Below are 19,501 nucleotides of genomic sequence, written 5' to 3' on the forward strand. Positions count from 1 at the left end.
CTTGGTCGCCGCCCCTCTCCCGCCCCGGCCCAGCCTCCGTCAGGGGCCTTCCATCGCTCTTGGGCTCGGCACACCGTAACTCCAGCCTTGCTCACCTTCGCGACTCACTTCAGAGGGACTTGAGGTTCGGAGAAGTCAGGGACTTACCCGAGGTCGCCTGGGCCCGGGGTAGAAAGACTCCGAAGCCTGGGCGTCGCCCACTCGGTTCCCGCCTTGGCGTTTCTGGCCCGACACCCGTAACCTCCGGGCGGTACGGACCGTTATTCCTCAGTCTGATCGTGAACGTGCAGAGAAACGCTTACGAGCACCGAGGCGACCAGGCATCAAAAATTGAGCCACAGAGTGGATCCTGAACGCGGGGGTTCAGTGGTCGTTGCCCCTGGGGTCATCGCTCCCCGCCGACGGTCAAATGACTCTACCCTCGTCCCGTGGTTACACTGAATCCAGTCATTTACCAAATGAGGCGTTAGGGCCTGGGCATTCCCATTTATGTACATATTATTTGTTTGTTTTGAGTGGAACCTTGAGAATAATAGAACAATGAATTTGGAGAAGATGATCTTGAGGCTCAAGAAAAATTGTAAGTCAACGTCACAGGGCTTTGAGGATATGAGATACGATGTGCAGATTGTCTCCTAAAGAAACTGCTGGTGATAGGAAGGCCAGAATATGAGAAATATAAAAGCCAGTATTGATTTTGGGTTGTTGATGAAGAAGCATATTTGTACTGAACTGGTACTGAAGGATTATTGAGAATTCAAAGATATTGAAAAAAAAAATCAAATCTTTTCACTGTAAAAAGTCAATCTTGTGTACTCCAATTATAGCCTGGAGAGAAATTCATGCAAATTGATTCCCCTTTTGCTGGCTTGGATAATTAAGAGTTTGCTAAATAAAAATTTTAATTTGTTTGCATTATTAAGGCTAGTCCTTTCAGCAGTCTTAAAGTGATGTTGGGAATAAAGGATTTTTATCGGTGTAGTTTATGAAGGGTTTCTTTTGTCTTTCAGACGGATGATAAAACAGGTTTTCATGAGAAGTTCGTTCATTACCTTAAATATGCTATGGTGGTCTATAAACGTGAGCCAGCTGTGGAGAGGGTAATAGAATTTGCAGCAAAGTTTGTTACTTCATTTCACCAATCGGATATTGAAGATGATGAGGAAGAGAAAGATGATGGTCTTTTAAATTATTTGTTTACTTTTCTCTTAAAGGTACTATGAAAACGATCACTTTGGGGAGGGATTTTAGAAATGTTGCCATTTAAAAAGGGTCGTGGAAGTTTGTTTTTGACAATGAAATATCTAGTGATTAAGAAAGTGAATGAGTCTATCATTCTTAGAGTTATCTTAGAGAAATCTTAGAGTTATTATGATTAAAAGGTGGACTCTAACTGCATGCAGCATTACATTTTTGATGACCTCTTTAGACTAGTTCTCCTATGTTTGTTTTAAATGAGTTCTGTATTTTAGAAATTTCTACAAAAAGGACTGTGTAACTTAGCAAAAACTTCTCTCAGATTGTTTATTTTGAGACTTTATAAAATATGTATTTGCTATACATATGGACCAAGGTAGCATTGTAGGTTCTCTTCAGGAAATGAATTGTTGTAACTTCTTGCATTCTGAATGTATAGTGTTCAGATAATATTGATTATTTGGGAGTGGTATGTGACTATGAATAAATTTTGATTTGTTTCTGTTTTAGTCTCATGAAACAAACAGCAATGCAGTGAGATTTAGAGTGTGCCAGCTTATAAACAAGCTTTTGGGAAGTATGCCAGAAAATGCTCAGATTGATGATGATGTGTTTGATAAAATTAATGAAGCCATGCTTATTAGATTGAAAGATAAGATTCCAAATGTGAGAATACAGGCAGTTCTGGCGCTTTCACGACTTCAGGATCCAAAGGATGATGAGTGCCCAGTGGTTAATGGTATGTGTTGTTTCTGAAACCTTTTTTTCAGAATTGTTGATTTTGTTAAATTCTCAGTATTTGAAATTTTTTAGTATGGTCTACACATATGGAAGAGTAGAGGTAATTAATGTATGAATCAGATTTAAAAAGAAAAAAAAACCTAAGTAAGAACCACTGAGCTTAAAAAAAAAGTACTTTTGAAGCATGCTTACATCCTTTCCCGATGCATCCCTTTCCCTCAGAAGTAACTATTCTCAATTTTGAGTTAATCTTTTGCTTACATTAAAAAAATTTTGTTTTACATAAATCATGTCTAAATGTTCTCCTATCATTTTGTGTAAACCATGCTGTACTTATATATTTAACAGCCAGTTATATTTCTGTATAATACCTGTTACTGTGTTTTGCCCATTTTTCCATCTGGTTTTTAATTTAATATACCATTTTAAAAAATTAATGCATTGGAATTCTTTATCTATTTTGAAAAGTAGTGCTTGGGTTTATATGAATTGTAGATCTCTTCCTGTTTTAGATGGCTTATTGGGGTATCATTGTTTCACTCCCTTTGTGGTATCCTTTTATGAACAGAAATTCTAATGTCAAACATATAAATCTCTGCCATTATGATTCGTATTTTTAGATCTCTTTTTAAGGAATTTTTTTCTACCTCTGGGGTCATAAAGATGGCTGTATTTCATTTTTCTATATATGCCTAGGTATATTTTAGGCACTCTTCTGTTCTCTTTGTCCTTGTTGCCAGTTTTATAATCACTGGTATATTTATCACAATTATTTGATAGCATAGTAGTTGGGGGTTTTTTTGGTGTTAAAAGATACACATAATGTGTAAAACATATATGTTTGATAGTCAACATGTACTTAATAATTAAGGTGGGAAAGATGTGAGAAGTACAGATAAATATATTTAAATATTAGAAATGGGTTTGTTTCAGTGAATAAAACCAGAAGATATTTCTTTTTAGGCCTCATTAAAAAACAAAAATAATGGGCCCTTATAAAGCAATATTAGTTTAAAATAAACTGTCTGCTATATTAAACTTTCTCTTAAATATTGAGGAGTAGCACAGACATAATCTAATGATGAATTTTCCATGACTTTTAGTGCTGTTTGTTTTCACTTTTGGCCTTAGAGCCATTCCATTGACTAATTCCTTCCGTGTCTTTAGAAGGGAAGTTGGCGGCCTGTGCAGCAGTGACTCTGGACTATAATCACAGCACTTTGGTTCCAACCTGGGCAACACAGTGAGAACTTGTCTCCAAAAAATAAAAAAGGAAGTTGGTGGGGGGGAAAAAAACTTGAACTAAAATTAAATGTGTAAGACTAAAAAATGACATTATTACTTTTTATTACAGAGGGGGGTCTCACTCAGGCTTGATTATAGAAGTGTGGCCTCAAACTCCTGGGCTTAAGTGATACTTCTACCGCAGCCTCCTAAGTAACTGGAAGCGCCACCACCATGCCTGGCTAACTTTTTATTTTTAAAATTACTTTGTAGCGATGGAGTCATCCTGTATTGCCCAGGCTGGTCTTGAAGTTCTCTACCTACCATGGCCTCCTGAAGTGCTGGTTACAGGCATTAGCCATCGTGCCCAGCCTATCTTTTATCATATTAAAGACATTTTAAATATCAAAATGTGATTTATTTTATGACTCTAGTTAAATAATTTCTTCAGGACTAAAAGGTATTGCTTTATTTTTAGCATATGCTACTTTGATTGAAAATGATTCAAATTCAGAAGTTAGACGGGCAGTGTTATCATGTATTGCACCATCAGCAAAGACTTTGCCAAAAATTGTAGGGCGCACCAAGGATGTGAAAGAGGCTGTCAGAAAGCTGGCTTATCAGGTAAATAAGTTCAATGTCTTGTGTTGGTATATTCTTAAAGGACAAAAAGCCATTTTCTTAAAGTGCTTTAGAAAAATACTTGGCATATAATAATTATTTCTTCAGTTGAGGTTTTTACAGAGAACACAGGTAATTTAGGTAGAATCTTACTGTATTGTGTTACCAGATACTAATTTCTTTTGGAGATTCTGGGTAATTTTCTAAGATGGTGATATTTATTATGAAATCAATAAATTGTGTTGTTTAATGACCATCTTTATAAATTATTTTTAAGGTTTTAGCTGAAAAGGTTCATATGAGAGCTTTGTCCATTGCTCAGAGAGTAATGCTCCTTCAACAAGGTCTTAATGACAGATCAGGTAAGATAAACAATTTTATATATACAAAACTTTAGTGAGATTTTGAGGCCAGACAACAAGGTTTAGGAAACAAGTATGAAATCAGGTTAAGTAAGCTTGCCAGTCCCATGAACCTGGTGAAATTTATCTTGCCATATTATATAGAAAACATAAGGCTAAAGATTTTGATTTTTTTTGTTTTTGAGACTGAGTCCTGCTCTATCACCCAGACTGGAGTGCAGTGCGATCTTGGCTCACTGCAGCCTCTGCTTCTCTGTGCACACCACCACACCTGGTTAATTTTTGTATTTTTGTAGAGGCGGGGATTCACCATGTTGGCCAGGGTGGTCTCAAACTCCTGACCTCGAGTGATCCGCCTGCTTCAACCTCCCAAAGTGTTAGGATTATAGGCATGAGCTACTGCACCCGGCCAAGATCTTGATATTTTGAAGGAGTCGAGCTTATTTCTTTCAACCTTTCTGTGTTTTACAGATGGTGAAACAATACTTAAGTCTACAGGGCTACTTCATGTCAGAAATAGGAAAAGATCTATTTGCTCTCTCTCTTCCTTAGAAAGAAAATGCTGTTCCCTGTGTGTATACCTTGGTATGAATGTGTTCTGTTTATCAGAAACAATTAGGAATAGTCTGACCAGTATAATTTTCCTTTTTGTTTTCTGTTAGAGTGGCGTTCCCCAACATTTTTGGCACCAAGGATGAATTTCGTGGAAGACAGTTTTTCCACAGAGGGTGGGCAGAATGGTTTCCGGATGAAACTGTACCACCTGAAATCATCAGGCATTAGTTAGATTTTCATAAGGAGAGCGCAATCTGGATAGCACACATGCGCAGTTCACAGTAGAGTGCCTGCGCCTGTGAGAATCTAATGCCTCCGCTGATCAGACAGGAGGAAGACCTCAGGCGGTAATGCCTCTTAGACCTCGGCTTACCTCCTGCTGTGTGGCCCTATTCCTAACAGGCCACAGACTGATACTGGTCTGTGTTCCAGGAGTTGGGGACCCCTGAGAGCATCTGCGCATAGGAATGATATTTTTTGAAATTTTTAACTCTCAAGAGAAGGCCAAGATGGCTCTATTGTGCTATGGTGAGAAAACCGACTTGAGTTTGAAAACACTGTCGCACTAATTACTAGGATAACCTTAAAAGCCAAAAATAAGGTTTGTTCAGTGATGTGTGCTTGCATAGTTCAGTACTATAAATAGCAGTCGTGTAATAGATGAAATCAGGTAACAAGCGGAATAATAGCTATTGGATATTCTAAGCTAACACCTGAAGCCCATTGAACCCAGGGGAGAAGGAATGCAAAGGTATTTGTGTAGGCTGTGGTATTTGGTGCTGAACCTTTTTCATTTTTATCTGTGACCATCACAGTGACTTTTGCAGTATCGTAGTACTTTTTTTTTTCCTTTAATATGCTTAGTTGTGCCTCTTAATCTATTATTTCTGTTGTAAATATTGACTTTGTTAATTAAAACAGACAAAATACAGGAGATGGAAGCTAGAGGGAGCCTTTGTTCACCTATGTTTCAAATGACTCAACAGATGCTGTGAAACAAGCTATGCAGAAGCATCTTCTCCAAGGCTGGTTACGGTTCTCTGAGGGAAATATCTTAGAGCTGCTTCATCGGTTGGATGTAGAAAATTCTTCTGAAGTGGCAGTCTCTGCTCTCAATACCTTGTTTTCAGTGACTCCCCTCAGTGAACTGGTGGGAATCTGTAAAAACGATGATGACAGGTATATAAAGGATTCATTCTTTGAAATGTAATACTGATTAACTTCTGCAATCAATTTTTTTTTCCTCCCCATAGCTTAAGGTTATATTAAAACCGGGCCGGGCGCGGTGGCTCACGCCTGTAATCCCAACAGTTTGGGAGGCCGAGGTGGGCGGATCATGAGGTCAAGAGATGGAGACCATCCTGGCCAACATGGTGAAACCTCGTCTCTACTAAAAAAATACAAAAATTAGCTGGGCGTGGTGGCGTGCGCCGGTAGTCCTAGCAGCTACTCGGGAGGCTTAGGCAAGAGAATTGTTTGAACCTGGGAGGTGGAGGTTGCAGTGAGCCGAGATCGCGCCACTGTACTCCAGCCTGGCGCCTGGCGACAGAGCGAGACTGTCTCAAAAAAAAAAAAAAAAAAAAGATTATATTAATACCTTTAATCTTACCTCTCTTTTGTTTTCTTTTAGTCTGACGAATATCTTTTTTCCCTTTTTCCCCTTCTGGTGTAAGAACTCATTACTTTATCATTGCCTATATACTTTAGCTATGTTTTTTTCCCTCCTCAGTTTCTTACTTTGATTTTTGAATTAGCCTACCATGAGAAAATCCAACAGCATGCATCTCTAGTGTATGTTTGCTTATTTGGTTCTTTTTTGTTCTAAGTTTCTTCATTCCTTTTTGTGTGGATACATTAATGAGTAATTAAAAGGATAGTGGTTTTAAAACAAATCTTATTCCCATTTTTGTACTCTTCAATTTTTAGTGATATAAAGATCATGCTTTTTCTTATACTCTTTCTTTTAAATGAAGGAAATTGGTTCCAGTGGAAACATTAACTCCTGAAATTGCTTTGTATTGGTGTGCCCTTTGTGAATATTTGAAATCAAAAGGAGATGAAGGTGAAGAATTTTTAGAACAGATTTTGCCAGAGCCTGTAGTATATGCAGACTATTTACTGAGGTAAATTTTTTTTCTTTCAGTTTGGAGAATGCTTGTGTTGCTGCATGTGTCAACCTCCCTACCCCCTTCCTCAAAGTCATGCTTGATTGTGAATATGCTAAAAATCCTTTTCTTGTACATGCAGGGATAGTTATTTACATTGAGTCTTTTTGAATATTTTATGCTGGTATGTATAGTGAAAGACAAGTCACTATGTTTAGGATCATTTCTTTAAAACTGTTAAGATATGATTATGAACATTTCTGCATAAAGTTGATAATGATGATATATTATTTCTGAAATTGGTTGGCACATTTTCTGTTAAGTGCCAGATAATTAGTATTTTAGGGTCTTCTGGGCCATATACTGTCTGTCACAATGACTTGACTCTGCCATGGTATCATAAAAGCGGCCAATGACAGTGTAAATAACTGTTTAGCAATAAAACTTTTACTAACTTTTATGGCCACTAAAGGGTTGAACTTTAATATTCATGTGTTAACAAAATAAGAAATTTTTAAAAATGATGGTTAAAAATTTAAAATATTCTTAGCTTGCAAGCTATGTAACAAGTAGTAGGCTGGATTTGGTGCATGGACCAAAGTTTTCCAATTCACAGCATGGATCTTTGTGGCCAGTTTTATTTATTAAAAACTTACCATTTGGCTTCATGTTTTAAAGTTTTTTCAAAATATACCTTTAAAAAAATATTTGGATTGCCATATTTACACCTTTTAAGAAATTATTTGGATTAATTTATTTCACTTTAAAATTATACAAGAAAAACATGAATGAATTCTTGTCAAAATTCAAATATAGAGGTATAGAGAATAAAAATGTGGAATTCTCCATTTTATTTCCTACTTCCTCAATCCCATTATCTCCTTAGAATTAGCAACTAAACAATATGGGGTATATACTCAAACATCTTTCTCTATATGTATATATATTTTTTGAATACAGGTTTCTTTAAAAATATAGCACTCTACAAATACTATTTTTTTTCAGCTGATACCTGAGATCATTATATGTTGGTGTGTATATAATGTAATAGGTGCCATTACCATTTTAACAGCATATCATTGCATAGTACGGTGATAACATTTAATTCATTCCTCTGTTGAAGGACATTTAGGATATTGCTATTTTTCACTGATAAAAGCAAAAGTACATTACACTTCCTTTACATTTTTGAGTAGCTTTGGGATTTTTTGGGGTTAATTCCAAGAAATAAATTGCTAGGTCAGAGGATAATATACATATATTTTGACAGATATTGGTATGTAGGTTTTTAACTTTATGCTTTTGATGTATTTTTTAAAAAAGCCTCCATATAATATGAATTATGGACCTGAATTATCTGTATGAAATAACACTTCTCTGCTTTTGTTCATAATGGTCTCACATAGAAGTTAGGCAGCAAAACTGTGAATGCCTCTAAATTTCCTCTGCAAAAGTCCTAAATCTAGAATAAATATCTCAAATGTGAGCCAATAGGGAAACTACAGCTCAAGCCCATATTAACATCATGAAGAACCTGTGTGAATCTAATAAGCGTTTTAATGGTAATTATTTCAGACTTTGACATTTAATTAGAGAATTCATTATAATGCTGTGTGGGCCATGTTGAAATATTTCCAAATATTTGGAAATATTTAAAAGGAATGAGTTTGTGGCAGAGTTTAATAATGTGTATGAATATAAAAGATGTTTATAGAAGATAGTGAAAATACAAGAAAAGATGAGGAAATGTTAAATATTTAAATGGCATAAAGGAGGAGGGGTTTTCCTCAAGGACGGCATCAGAAGATGACTTGTAAAGAGCTTGAGTCCTCCCTTCTGAAAGATCAGGGATTAACATTTCCTTTGTCACTCAATCGTTGAGTTTTGAAATAAGTAACTTTAACTTCATCGACTTGTTTTCTTCACCTTTAAAGAGGAAAACTTTCAGAAATTTATTATAATGATTGTTGAAAGAATACCTAAAAAATAGAATGACTTTCTTTTTTGGGCAACATCACTAGATGGGATTAGTATACTTGAGTATAGAAACAAAATTAAATTGAAAAATTGTTTCCTAATATTCTCAGGAATATATTTTCAGGCATATTGTATATTTTAGGCAGTAGATTCAATGACTGGGAACTCTGATGTGAAACAATTGGTTAACTAAGGTGTTCACTTAAAGAGCAAACAAGGAAGTGAGGCTTATCAAATTAGATTAAAATGGACAACAATGAAATTTGTTGAAAGCTGTCTTAAATATAAATTCTTTGACTTTAAAATACTTTCTTGAGTGGTCTCTTCATTATAATGAGAAGATTTCATGGTAACTAAAATTGGTGGGTCAGTTTCAAGTTGTATTTATGCAGCTGAGGATTTTTTAATCTATTAATTAAACAGTTTGAATTTACTTAAAAAAAATACCCTCAGCCAAGTTGCTGTGCATTTTGCTAAAGATGGAACTGGAGAAGTGGAGAGAGATCCAAAGACGAGTATAAATGAAGGTTTTCTTTTAACTTGTCAGAAAAGAGTAACTCTACTGATTGATTGATTTTGATAGTTATCAGTTGTGTAGGTTTCCTTAGTTTCCTAGTAGAATCTAAAGGGTGGCTGATGTCTTGAAAGTCCTAATCTTGAGGCCAGAAATTTATGAGCTTTTATTTACTTTTGGTTGTCACTTTGTAATACGTAAGAATATACTTATTTATTACATATTATACCACAATTTCTATAACTTGATTTTTGTTGACTTTTTTTTGTTTGTTTGGAGATGGAGTCTTGCTCTGTTGCCCAGGTTGGAGTGCAGTGGCGTGATCTCAACTCACTGCAGCCTCTACCTCACAGGTTCAAGCAATTCTCCTGCCTCAGCCTCCCAAGTAGCTGGGTTTACAGGTGCCCACCACCACACCTAGCTACTTTATGTATTTTTGATAGAGATGGGCTTCACCCTGTTGGTTAGGCTCTTCTCAATCTCCTGACCTCAAGTGATCCACCCGCCGCAGCATCCCAAAGTGCTGGGATTACAGGTGTGAGCCCCTGTACCTGGTGACATTTTTTGAATGACATTTTTGGTCGGGATTGTTTTTCATGTTTCTTCTATCTTAAAGGCACTTTGCTATCTAAGTTTACACTCTTAGTTCTGCTTTTAAGTAACTTTTTTTTTTTTTTTTTTTTATGTTCCACACAAAAAGCAGAGGCTACCAAATATACAGCCCTCTTGGTGAGGATTGTGAAGGGCTTTAGTTTGGGTGGTGATGTCTGTAATAAAATAAAAGGTTAAAAAAAAAAGAATAAAGGGTAGCTGATGGTGGTGGTGTATACAGAGATTAGGGTTCCTAAGAAAGAATAATAAAAATTTGTGAAGTTGTCCACATTTTTCTGATTTTTTTCAAAAAAGATAATTGTATTCATGGATTACTTGTGTAATTATTGTTACAATTTTTTTTAAATAAAAGAATGATAATTATACATGATGAAGTTAGATCTTTATGACTAACTGGATTTTTGGGCAAGGGATTCAGAACTTGACAGATGCTTCTTGACTTACAGTGGGGCTATGTCATAAGTCAAATGAGTTTAATTCTCAGATAAACTCATCCTAAAGTTGAAAAATTGTAAGTTGAACCACCTGTAATTGGGGACCATCTGTAATTGGGAGAATGCTGGCGACATTGAAATCATTAGATATCAGTTAGATATAAATATGTACCTTCAGAAAATTTTCCATAAAAAATTTGAATCATTATTGAAAATATTTTCGAAATTATTTGATTCATCAATAAATTTGTTTGCAAAAGTTAATGACAATGGTATAGGATTGAGTTTGTAGACCAAATTACATGGCATAGACATCTATGTGTTTAGACTAATATGACCTGAAAATGCCCTTTTTTGACCTAATGGTGGGAACCAATTCTTGTTTGATGTTTCTTAACAGATTCTACTTTATTAATTCTGCTTGTTTTAGTTATATTCGGAGCATTCCAGTTGTTAATGAAGAAAACAGAGGTGATTTTTCCTATATTGGAAATTTGATGACAAAAGAATTCATAGGTCAACAATTGATTCTAATTATTAAGTCTTTGGATACCAATGAAGAAGGAGGAAGGTATATCTAAATGTTAACACTTATTCCAATTTGCTCTTCTAATTTCCTGTATAGTAATATAGGCCTTTTTCAATATAATTAAACATATTTATCCTAGCTCTCTAAAGTGGTATAAAAAGTTTTTTTCCCTTTTCCCTTATACATGTTTCCATGTATACACATGCATTTATTTTTCTAGTTCAGTTTTCTCAGAATAAACCAATAAAATTGCAGTTTTTGGTTAAAAGTTTCTATTTAGGTTTTTTAAGGCTAGTAGCATTTTCTAAAAGGTTGAATCATTTCTGTTATTTTGTCATTTTATCAGGTTGATTTATTAAAAATCATAGGAAGTTTTTTGAAAATTATTTTTGTGTGGAATAAGAATATTTGACTTAAAGTCTGTGCATACAGATTTTTGTACCTATTATAGTGATAAATGTAAGTGAAAGAACTGAGGCAAATGTAATTAAGTCTGCAGAATAGGTAAATGTTAGAGAGAATATACGTTTTGTCATAATGATATTTAAATTAGTTCTTTTTGACTGCAGAAAAAAACTGCTGGCTATTTTGCAGGAGATTCTTACTCTACCCACAATCCCAATATCCTTGGTTTCTTTTCTTGTTGGAAGACTACTCCACATCATTATAGATGATAATAAGAGAACACAAATTGTAAGTAATTTTCCTCATTGTTGATAAAGAGGTTTTGGCCAGTGACATTGAAGACTGTCTTTTTTTATTTTATTATTTTTATTTTTTAAAGACGGGTTTCACCATGTTGGTCAGGCTGGTCTTGAACTCCCCACCTTAGGTGATCCTCCCGCCTTGGCCTCCAAAGTGCTTGGATTACAGGCATGAGTCACCGCACCTGGTCCCGAAGACTGTCTTATTTTCTCTTTAGAACTTTTGATTTTGTCTTTGTTTTGTTTTAGCTTTGTCTCTTTAATGAGTTTTAAAATTTCTTAAAACCAATTATCTCTTTTTCATACACAGAATATTTTAAAAACATCACCTTCTTCCTCTTAGTGTACCTGTCATTGTTGAATCAGTTAAAAATGGAGCAGATTTGGTAGGAAGTTACAAGTGAGGATGTGGTTTTGTCCATGAGGCAGTGGGTGCTAGTGTGTTTGAGAGCTTACTCAAAGTGTACGTACTTGGTTTTAGAATCCCCTCTGACCCTTTCTGGCTTCGTGACTTTGGACAAGTTATTCAGTCTTTTTACTTGTCTGCAAATAAGAATAGCAATGAAACCTACCTTTCATTGTTCAGTGAGGTATTGCTTATAAAGTGCTTGATAAATACAGAAATAAATGTTTACTATAATACTATTTCAGTGTTATTTTTTTCTGGCATAGCCAAAAAAGACAGATCTGTATCATTTCTTTCAAAAAAATCATATAATTTCAGTTGCAGGTTAATTCACAGGTCAACTCTTCCAATCTCTCCTTTCATATACACCCCTTCTACAACTTTTATTTGGGAGGCAGCCATTTCCTGATCAGCCAATTCCAATGGACAAGTGGTTCTGAAAGGAAAGTCTTTTCTTATGCTGTTAATATTTATGGATTGCATACCCAAAGGAAGAATAAAAGGATATTCCATTTTTCTGTATTTAACTCCTACATAGGTGAACAAGAGAAGGATTGAGGATTTCAGGCAGAGAATTTAATGGTGTTTCATCTTAAGCACGATCATTCGTTTTTCTGTTTTTCAGACACTATATGAGGGATAATTTATTTTCAGTGTCTGTGTGCCTGTTTCCCTTCTCTTCAGATAATTTCAGTTTGTAGTCAGGTATATATATGTATTTATTTATTTATTTATTTATTTTCCTTCCTAAAATTGTCTAGCAAACAGAATGTGTGCTATTTCTACCTGTATATTTTTTTCTCTATTATTCAATATATAGTGGATACTACTTGGAGTTTTATATAGCATTTTGGTACTATTTGCTGATGTATCATACATATATTAAAGCATGTACTCTGAATCATAACTTATCAGGTTACAGAAATTATCTCAGAGATTCGGGCGCCCATTGTTACTGTTGGTGTTAATGATGATCCAGCTGATGCAAGAAAGAAAGAACTCAAGGTAAGTGTTTTATAAATAATATAAATAAAATAAGTGCTTGAGTGTAATGTTGTTGTACAAGTCTATTCTTTCCTCTTGATGTGCAGTTCTGAAATGTTTCTCACATAATCACTGTTTAATTGTTAAACTATAAGAACATTTAAAATGTTACTATTTTACGTCAGTCTCAGAGATTTGCAGATCTCTATCAGGAAAATTACAAGTTTGCATATGCCTGACTCTTTAAATTCTCGATAGTTATTAAATAATACTCCTGAGTTGCTGCAGATATTAACAGTTTTTGTTTAGTGTTGAAACAATTTGTCTTTTCTTAGATGGCTGAAATAAAAGTTAAGCTCATCGAAGCCAAAGAAGCTTTGGAAAATTGCATTGCCTTACAGGATTTTAATCGGGCATCAGAATTAAAAGAAGAAATAAAAGCATTAGAAGATGCCAGAAAAAACCTTTTGAAAGAGACAGAACAACTTGAAATTAAAGAAGTCCACATAGAGAAGGTATAGGTAACTTTTTTCATACTAAATCTCAGATGTTATTAATCATCTTAACTAAATCTTTTCTCTAACTCCAGGAATTGCCAAAATATATTTACTTTGGAGCAATTTATAACAGTGACATGAATTAAAATGAAAAAGTTTTCCCCTGTTTCTATTTTTGGACTTTGAAAAGACTTAATTATTATTAGGTCTTTATTTGTTGCCTTGTCATGCTAATACCTAGAATCTGAAGTCTTTCTTACCAGGGAAGCTGGCTTTCCAGTGGTTCACTTCTGAGTTTTCTGGGTTTTTTTGTTTTTGTTTTTTTTTGTCTTGAATGGTTTAAAAAAGGAAAATGCATCTATTTTTCTCTTATTTGTGGAAGATCCATGACCTTTCTTTTCTACTGCTAGCAAAATAATTTCTATGGTAACATGAGCCTTTTTTAAAACTAAATTACTCTTGTGTTTTTAGAAAAAGCTAAGCAGCGTTGTTGTGTTTAATGAAATACTAAACTTATATGTCTAGTAACATTTAAAACTTGCTTTACAGTGGTTCCTTTTTTTAAAACAAATTAGTTTGATAAGGAGACTCTTAATGGATTATTTCTTTCCTCTTGAAAGAAATTTTTTGTTAATGGTATTGATACCATTCTATCTTGTAACAAATGATAAATATGTGAACATAAGATAGGTATCAATTAATATTTGATATTAACTTTAATTTCTTTTGGGATATTACCTTTTGTAATGAACATCATTTTTTATTGTACTTTTAAAAGGGGTGCGCTGATTATTCTCATAAAGAGAATGCTAAATAGGAGACCCTTCTATATAGGAGAGTTTCATGAGTTATGTTCTTGACCTCTTTAGCCATAGACATCCCAACTTCAATACCCACCTTCCAAAAGAATATGCCTGAATTTTATTTTGGTAGCTGGTAGCTTCTTTTGTTTGACAAAGTCTGTGGACCATTATAGGTTATTAAATTTGGAAAGTAAATTTAAAATAAAATCTGAAAATATCATCTGAAAATGACAAACTGTATGTCAAAATTAAAAAATTAGCAAAAGTAGTTTATCATGGTTAATACCTGTTTAACTTGACTTGCTTTGACCATTTATGTGTTCATTTGTCCTGTTTGAGGACTATAAATCTGTTAAAGTGCAACTTCAACAGAGCGTAATCGATGCTATGATCAGGGAAGTATAGAGGTTTTATGGAGAGATAATCTAATGCTGGTAGAGTATTGTTGGCTTCCCCAGAGGAGAACATGTTTTATCCTGAGATCTGAATAAAAATAACAATGTAATCTAACAGTTAGAGGATACTTTTTCTGTCGTGGTCACAGCATTACTTCACAAATGTGAATTCGTTTTCTTACTATAGGCCTATGATGTTGGTACTATTATTATCTTCATTTTACAAAGGGCAAGTAACTTGCCCAACATCACACAGATAGTAAATGGTGGAGGCAGGATTTAAACCCAAGAAGTGGCTCTAGACTTGTGCTTTTAACTCATTCTGTGCTGTCTATTCTCAATGAATTATGGAGGGAATGTTGTAGATAGATGGAACAACATCTGTGATAGTCCAGAAGTTAAAGAATGCTTGTTGTGTTTTAAAACTTCAGGTCCACATGACTAGAGAATTGATGGGGAGAGGCAAGAGAAAAATCTGGGGAAAAATTAAGGGCTAGGTCATGTAAGGCCTTGCGTAAGCAATATTAAAAATTTTGTATTTTAAGGATCATAGTGAACCACTAGTATTTTAAGTGGTTAGGTAACTCATATGTCTCAGATCACTGTTGTTCAGGAAATGGATAGGAGAGTAGTAAAAGCTTAGACAGGCATAATAGTTGGGAGACATACAGTAGGGTTGGGACACTTACAGATGATGGTAGTCTGAACAAGGTAATAACAGTGGATATGGAAAGTAGTGATGAACTTGAGAGATATTTAGAAATGAGTAATCGGGAGAAAAGGGAGTCAGGAATATATCTTAGGTCTTTTGGTTTAGACAGCTGGGTAGACGGTGATGACAGTATGAAGATAGAGAACAAGGAAGAGGAGAGATTTGTGTAATGATGTCCCTTTTGGACATGTTGAGTTTGAGGAGACTGGAACATCCAAGAGGAGATGTCTTTTTGCAGTTGTATATATGAATCTGAAACTTAGAAAATAGCTGGGCTAGCTCATAGATGATAAATGAGGTTGTCAGGTTGTTTTGTTTTGTTTGAGACAGAGTCTCCCTCTGTCACCCAGGCTGGAGTGCAGTGGCATGATCGCGGCTCGCTGCAACCTCCGCCTCCTGGGTTCAAGAGATTCTTGTGCTTCAGCCTCTCAAGTAGCTGGGACCACAGGTGTGTGCCACCATGCTAATTTTTGTGTTTTTAGTATATATGAGGTTTTGCCATGTTGACCAGGCTGCTCCCAAATTTCTGGCCTCAAGTGATTTACCCGCCTCGGCCTCCCAAAGTGCTGGGATTAAGGCATGAGCCATTGCGCCTGGCTGAAGTTGTCGATTTTTAAATCCTGCCTCTACCACTTACTATCTGTGTGATAGCTGTAAGACCACTCACAGAGTCTATATAGAGTGACAGTAAGCCCTACACAAAGCCCTGAGAAAGCAAACATTTAAGAGATGGGCAGAAGATATTACTAATGCTGAATATTTTGTCTTCATTTTAGAATGATGCTGAAACATTGCAGAAATGTCTTATTTTATGCTATGAACTGTTGAAGCAGATGTCCATTTCAACAGGCATAAGTGCAACTATGAATGGAATCATCGAATCTTTGGTTTGTTGGTGGCCTCTTGGGCTTTATTTTAGTCCAGTCCTTTCTTATTTTATAAGTAATGTGTTCTTTCAAAATCAAAATAGTGAACAGATTACAATCTTAAATATCTGATAAGTATAAATGGTAAATAAATAAATAAATAAATAAATACAGTAGCCACTTCATATTGTGAGGATTAAATAAGATAATGTATGTTAAGGACCTGATACATAAGTTATAATCTTTTAAAGATTTGAAAAAATGATTTCATATTAGAAGGAGATACAGAATATCTTCATTCTTTGAATAATAAGAGAGGAGATACTGAAACATAACCAGGAATATTTAAGTACTGGAATCTTGCTATATAATGAGACTGAATTGATCATATTATATGCCCTCTGAAAGGAATTTATTTATTATATTTAAAGGACTTTTAAAATAACCCTTTGTAGGTAATTCCCATAGGTACACAAGTACCGTAAGATTCTTCTAGCACATTACTTTCTGATAAGGAATATAGTACAAACCATATATAACTTTACATTTTCTAGTAGCCACATTAAAAAAAGTAAAAAAAAAGTATAATTTTAGTATATTAAATGTATCCAACTGTTTTATTTGGATATATCCAATATATCCAAAATATTAATTATTTCATTATTTACTCAATATTAAAACTTGCAGTGCTTTACATTCTGTTTTGCATGCTAAGTCTTTACAGCACATCCTAAACTGGACTAGTCACATTTCAAGTGTTCGGTAGCCACATCATGAGGCTAATGGTCACAGTATTAGTGGAGTATTTTGTTGTTGTTTTGATAGTACTACTCATCCAAAGCAAATTCTATATGTAGCCAGGCTCTTACAGAAGTATCTCAAAATTGTATTGACTTGATACTAGTGAGAATTAGCCAGTGAATGTGATCTGAAGTCTAATTCCTTGGTTGTCGTGAGTTACTAAATGTAGTAAAGAAAACCAATTTTAATAGTTTAGAGCTTCTGGAGAAATACTATTTTGTACTCAACCATTAGAATTTAGCTTTATTTTTAGAGAAGCAATTATCTTTAGTGAAAAGTAGTGCTCTTTAAGTTGTACTTGGGTATTTTATGTCTGGCCCTACAAAATTGAAGTAGTAAATATGAAGACTATATATGAGGGAAAGGCATATAGTGCTATGTGAAGAAGGGACACAAAATTGAATGGTCATAATGATATTAAGTGTATAAAAGTCTATGGCTAAAGATTGAAAGAGATTAGTAGAAGAATATAAAAGATATTTGGATAAAAGTTATATTTTTATGAAGTTACTATGTTTTAAATAAAAAATTTAATAAATTATTCATTGGGAAAATATTCATAAATTATTCATTGAGGAAGTATTTACTGAACATCTATTACATACTAACTTCTGGGAATAAAGTATACATGGTATACAAAGAAAATGAGATATAGATTGTCCTCATTAATCTGGTCAAGTGAGAGGAGCATCAGTGAAGTAAATAAAAAGCGAAAGTTTGTGCTGTTAGTGCTTGTTATGACCATATGTGAACTTATAATAGCCGGATTTGACATATTCATTGAAGGTGATTCTGGTCTGATATTTGAGTAGACTTTATATGAAAAAGATAGAGAATGCTTAATATGGTAGCTGCCAGCTACACATGGCTTATAAAAACTAGTCCAAAATGAGGTATGCTGTAATGACTAAAACACATTGGGGATGGGAGTGGTGGCTTATACCTGTAATTCTAATACATTGGGAGGCCAAGACAGGTGGATGGCTTGAGCTCAGGAGTTGGAGACCACAACAGTGATCTCAATGCAACATGGTGAAACCCTGTCTCTACAAAAATAAAACAGAATAATTAGCCAGGTGTGGCTTAGGCCTATGCTCCCAGCTACTTGGGAGGCTGAGGTGGGAGGATCACTTGAGCCTAAGAGGCTGCAGTTGCAGTGAGCTGAGATTGCGCCACTGCACTTCAGCCTGGGTGACAGCATAAGACTGTGTCTCAAAAAAGAAAAAAAAAAAGAAAAGAAGAAACCATGTTGAGTTTCAAAGACTAGTACAAAGAACAGAAGGTGAGTTATCTTGTTAGTCATATTTATATTGACTAAATACTACAATTACAAGGTTTTTGTTATATTGAGTTAAATATATTAAAATTAGTTTCACCTTTTGTTTTTTAATATGACTACTACTTACATGACATAAGTGGCTCCCATTTGTGGCTTTTATTATATTTCTGTTGGATAGCATTGAATCCAAATGAGACTAGTTGAACAAACTGGGAGCAAGAGGTAGCATAAGAAGATTGGGAAAGAAACTACACAATAGGGAATAGTATATGTCATGTTAAGGACCACTTTTAGCAGGTGGAGGGGAGGAATCTCATGATCAGACTATTTTAGGAAGGTCATTCTGGCTATTTAATATTTACTCACTTTTCTTTAAAAGTGAAAAATGGTATCTTTGAGTTAATAGACAACAGGGAAATGAAGTAGATCCATGAAATCATATGGAAATTGTCATTTTGAATATGATTTTAGTACACTACTATACATTTATTACCCTGGTCAGAATTATTTTAATTTCTGATTCATTTCAGATTCTTCCTGGAATAATAAGTGTTCATCCTGTAGTAAGAAACCTGGCTGTTTTATGCTTGGGATGCTGTGGACTACAGAATAAGGATTTTGCAAGTAAACACTTTGTATTACTATTGCAGGTAGGATTTATCTTGTGTTAAGTCTCTGTTTTATTTTCTGAAATACTCTGTGGTGATAATGCTAATACTCTGAATTTATCTATTCTGGTGCTTATTGATGATGATTATTATTATGGATAATCTTTGGAGACTCAGTACTTTTTATCTTTTGATTTCTTATTAAAATGTGTTTGTGGAAAAAGATGAAATGCCAGTTATTTAAGATATTCTTTTAATCGCATAGCAAATACTTATTGAGTGCATATTATGTGCCAGCAACTGTTAAAGACTTTGAAGAAATGAAGTAGGTAGGTAGTGAATAAAACAAGATAAAAGGTGTTGTCTTAATGGAGCTTACATTCTAGAAGGGGAAACACAAAGTGAAAAATAAGTATACAATATATCAGATGGAGAAAAATAAAGCAGAGAAAGGGACTAAATGGGAAGGAGGAGAGGGAGCAGTTTGGTTGAGAAAGACCTCACTAATAAGTTGACATTTGGACAAATACCAGAGGGAAGTGCGAGAGTGAATCACGTGGTTATCTGGGCTTCCA

At 34.7% G+C, this 19,501-nt stretch overlaps 1 protein-coding gene across 3 annotated transcripts in view; it reads left to right on the top strand.

The window, feature by feature from the left end:
* NCAPG (non-SMC condensin I complex subunit G) overlaps positions 1–19,501 on the top strand; it is a 31,216-nt gene that overhangs the window by 410 nt on the left and 11,305 nt on the right. For 2 of the 3 annotated variants that reach the window (XR_004267040.1, XM_032273329.1), the window contains exons 2-13: positions 1,011–1,214; positions 1,708–1,936; positions 3,641–3,786; positions 4,061–4,145; positions 5,687–5,879; positions 6,674–6,823; positions 10,773–10,913; positions 11,441–11,564; positions 12,897–12,986; positions 13,301–13,480; positions 16,149–16,259; positions 18,849–18,968. Coding sequence is in view for 2 of the 3 variants with exons in the window: in XM_032273329.1 (XP_032129220.1) it covers positions 1,011–1,214; positions 1,708–1,936; positions 3,641–3,786; positions 4,061–4,145; positions 5,687–5,879; positions 6,674–6,823; positions 10,773–10,913; positions 11,441–11,564; positions 12,897–12,986; positions 13,301–13,480; positions 16,149–16,259; positions 18,849–18,968 (1,773 nt within the window). In the remaining variant the exon portion in view is untranslated. Of the gene's footprint in view, positions 1–81; positions 581–1,010; positions 1,215–1,707; positions 1,937–3,640; positions 3,787–4,060; positions 4,146–5,686; positions 5,880–6,673; positions 6,824–10,772; positions 10,914–11,440; positions 11,565–12,896; positions 12,987–13,300; positions 13,481–16,148; positions 16,260–18,848; positions 18,969–19,501 lie in introns of those variants that run through there. The other variant, XM_032273336.1, reaches the window with a different exon arrangement.

This window comes from Sapajus apella, unplaced genomic scaffold (genome assembly GCF_009761245.1).
Source record: "Sapajus apella isolate SASKATOON/1434 unplaced genomic scaffold, GSC_monkey_1.0 scaffold5, whole genome shotgun sequence".
Lineage (NCBI taxonomy): Eukaryota > Metazoa > Chordata > Mammalia > Primates > Cebidae > Sapajus > Sapajus apella.